General features: G+C 42.7%; 1 protein-coding gene across 2 annotated transcripts in view; it reads left to right on the forward strand.

The window, feature by feature from the left end:
• The window catches only part of SOX5 (SRY-box transcription factor 5), a 263,656-nt gene that overhangs the window by 202,831 nt on the left and 57,173 nt on the right, over positions 1–3,652 (forward strand). For both annotated transcript variants that reach the window (XM_035888537.1, XM_009648741.2), the window contains exon 9: positions 1,708–1,854. In XM_035888537.1, coding sequence (XP_035744430.1) covers positions 1,708–1,854 — 147 coding nt within the window. The remainder of the gene's footprint in view (positions 1–1,707; positions 1,855–3,652) is intronic.

The raw sequence follows: 3,652 nt of genomic DNA on the forward strand, positions 1-3,652 counted from the left end.
GATTAAGAAGTACAGAAAAATAAGGAACAAGCAGTGATCAAAGTAGAGAAAAGAAATAAAAAGGATTCAAAACTGAAAAGAATAGAAAGTCTGAAAAGAATAGAAAGAGTGAAAAAGAAATAAGTAAGAACTTGGTGCCTGATTACACCTAAAAGAGCAGAAATGAGTTACTTTTAATTATGTGAAAGGGCTAGGATAGGGCATCAGTGAAGGGAAGAGTTTGTACAGGGAACCACGGGCCAATTTCCAGGTTGTCCGAGACTCAGAGCAGTAACTCTTGCCTATTTGATCAAGTTAAGTGTTTGCTACAGGACTTACGTACTCTGAACTCACATCAGCAGTGTCTCTCTCTCCCTTTTGCACAGCTTCATGTGGAATACTCCTGCAAAGAATCTTCGTTTTCCGCTTTCGAATTTGCTGGTTTGGGTTAGCATTTCTTTGTGCTTCCAATCTGACCTTTGGTCTTCTATTAGCCTGTACAATTAACTAAAAAACAACAGCAAAACAACCAAGCACCACTAACAAGACTTCTTAGAAAGAAGCCCCCTTGTCTTTTTACATCCACTTCTATGTTCCTGCATGTTATCCCTTGTCATGTTGCATCTCAGAAGCTCTTGTTAGCACCTGCAGGCAGAGCTGGCCATCATTCAGTGTTACACATTACACATGTATTGCACAGCACAGCCAATGCATGGTACGAGTCTTTGATACTGTGGCCAAGGAGGGAAAGCCTGTGTTACTCCATTATCTGACTTCTCTTTGGCTTCACCTGAGCTTCTCTCTGTTCAGAAGGCAGCAACAATTGCTGCTTCTCCTGCCCACCATGTTTATTTTCTCCAGTTTTTATGTGGAGGTCAGGGAACTCCCAGGCACTACCAGTTTGCCTGTTTTCTCTCTGCTTTTGACCTCTGCCCATTAAACTCGTACTGTAGTGCTTAACTTTAAACAGATGGTTGTGATTATAAGTATTCACATGATAATAATCAAATATGTGTTTAAAGTGCCTTACTGGTTTAATTTTGAAGAGAAAAACATTCTCACTATGTATCTCCTTTGAATCTATCATGGAAAGGGTTCTTAGTCTTAATCGGAGCTTCTAGTTGCTAACGGACAGTACATTGCCATTGAGATATATATATATATTTATATTGACTGTAGTGGTTCCCCAGAACCCAACTGCGAGTGGACTCTCACAACAAGTGCTAAACAAAATTTTCACATTGCCTGTCCCAAACACCTTGCAGCCTGTGCAAACAAGGCAAACCTGGCAAGTAAGATAAAGAGCCTTAAAATGGTAGGACAGAGACCATCGTATCAAACATGATGTGAATTTCACAGGGATTGATGCATATTAGTGGTGGAGATGCTGTTATGCCTAAATCATCTCACGAAAGGAAAGATTGCCCTGTGGCTCAGGCAAACCATGAAGATTAGTTTCTGTTCCTTGTTTTGAGTCCCCGGACACACAGGGAAGCTGGGACATTTCTCATGGTGACGTCTGTCATTCGTCCCCTGAGGAATGAGTCACAAAAGTTGAGATGACAGTTTTTGTCTTGACATATACCAGTGTGCTAAATAAAAAAAATACCCGTCAGAAGGAAAATATATAATCTGCAGTAGGAGAAGTTTTGAGAAAATTACTTATTTATTGATGATGTCTCTCCTCTCTCCTGCCCCCCCCCCCTTTTTTTTTGTTTGTTTTTACAGCAGTTGTATGCTGCCCAACTTGCTGCAATGCAAGTGTCTCCGGGAGGCAAGATACCTGGCATACCCCAGGGTAACCTTGGTGCTGCTGTATCCCCTACCAGCATCCACACAGACAAGAGCACAAACAGCCCTCCACCCAAAAGCAAGGTACTGTACCAGGCCCTGCAGCATTACGTTTCTGACAATCTGGGCATGGGTGGGTTTTTTTCTGAAGGGTATCTGTGTGCCTCTCAGTTGCAGGCAGCTTTGTTCTCAGGATGGCTTCCTGAAATAAGAGGATATTCGTAGTGCTGTTTTTCCAGTGGGAGGATCCCAGCACAGTAACACCAACCAACTGTTCATACACAACGTCAGTAACAGATACCACCTCAGCTGAGATCCCGTAGGTTCCCTTGCAGTGTCCTAGCTATCACACTGCTGTTTCTTCCATCTTCAGTAGCAAGCAGCAGGCTGAGGTGACCAGCTCCTATTCTGGCGCACAACTGTCATTTCTTTTCAGAATGCTAAGCCAGAGTCAAGGTTAGCAGTGTGTCAACAAAGGATGGAAAGTGGTGGAGCATCTCATCTGTGGCCAGACCCTGTGCTGGGGTTCAGTGGGTGTTTGTGGACAAACAAGTTTCCAAAGCAATGTCTGTTGTATCATAGAACAGGGCTGGAATCTATCCATCAAGCGACAGGCTCTGATGAGTAATCTTGGTCATAGCTGGGCAATTAGGTCTGTACTCATTTAAGAGGTCAAGCTAGCAGCTGTATAACACCACCAGCATGTGACTAGCTATACCTAGAAAAAAGACACAGGGTACGTCCAGTGGAAGAAGATGAGCTCAGCATATGCCACAGCTGAGCAAAAGGAATGGGTCAAAATTGAATGGCACATCTTAGGTATTGCAAAACAACTAGGAAGATTCTAGCTAAGGAATGCAGGGAAAAAGCAGTCCCATTTTAGTGACAGCAAGAGCTTGACAGAAATGTGCCCTTTCTTTTTGTTAGTGTCCTCTAGCATGCTGCCCATGTCCTTTATCATGTCAAAAAAGATTCCTTGAATTGACAGTAGCATCTTGTTTTTACCCTAACAGTGAAACAGCACAGATTAAAAATAACCAGACAAATAAATAATACCATTGTCAGCTCAGTGAGACACATGTTCAAAGAATAAAATAGCTGGTGTGGAACCAGTAGCTGTTGTGTTAATGAATCAAGTTCAGGGTCTACATTTTCTTTCTTCTCTCCTCAGTGTAGACTTTCTGACTTCCCCAAGTTTATCCTTGGCTTGGCCTCTTCTTTTATATACTACAGAGCAAGGAAACACAAAGCCGTGCAGTGCTCAGTGATAGTTTGGTGGGGGTTTTTTCCAAAAAGTTATGTCTATGGTTAACAAGAGATTTTTGTGCATTTTACAAGGGGCTTTTTGTGTGTGGCTAGCGGCTTGCAAGATCCACGACACTTAAAATCCCGGTGTTGTTTTTGGATCTCCTGTGCACAAGCAGAATGTCTGATGAGATCTAAGGGGACACAGTGTTTATTTTGTGGCAATTGTGGAATTAGAAGGCCTGCCATATCTACCGGTAACATCAAGCATAAGCGTCTTACTGGCAGCTGTCATGATCGGCTCTGTTCTCCCTTGTGCTTTATTGCTGTTTCATATTTGTAGTGTTCCAGTGCCTTTGGCGTGCAGTTCTGTAGGACACAAACAAAACTTATTTGCAAATTGGAAAAAAAAAAAAGAAAAAAAAGAAAAAAAAAAGTGGGCCAAAAGGAAAGGAAGGGGGCTCCAAAAGGCTGTAAAATTGTGCAGCGTGAGCCCTGTGATGCATGCTGTTTTCAATCTGCTGTGTGCCAGTTGGAGGCTCAGAGAGCGAGCGAGAGAAAGAGAAGGGATAATGCTGAGAAATGATAGAGTGGCTGTGACCTCCAAGCTCTGCTTGGAAATCCAAGACATTGATTT

Source organism: Egretta garzetta, unplaced genomic scaffold, assembly GCF_000687185.1.
Source record: "Egretta garzetta isolate BGI_Z169 unplaced genomic scaffold, ASM68718v1 scaffold81, whole genome shotgun sequence".
NCBI lineage: Eukaryota > Metazoa > Chordata > Aves > Pelecaniformes > Ardeidae > Egretta > Egretta garzetta.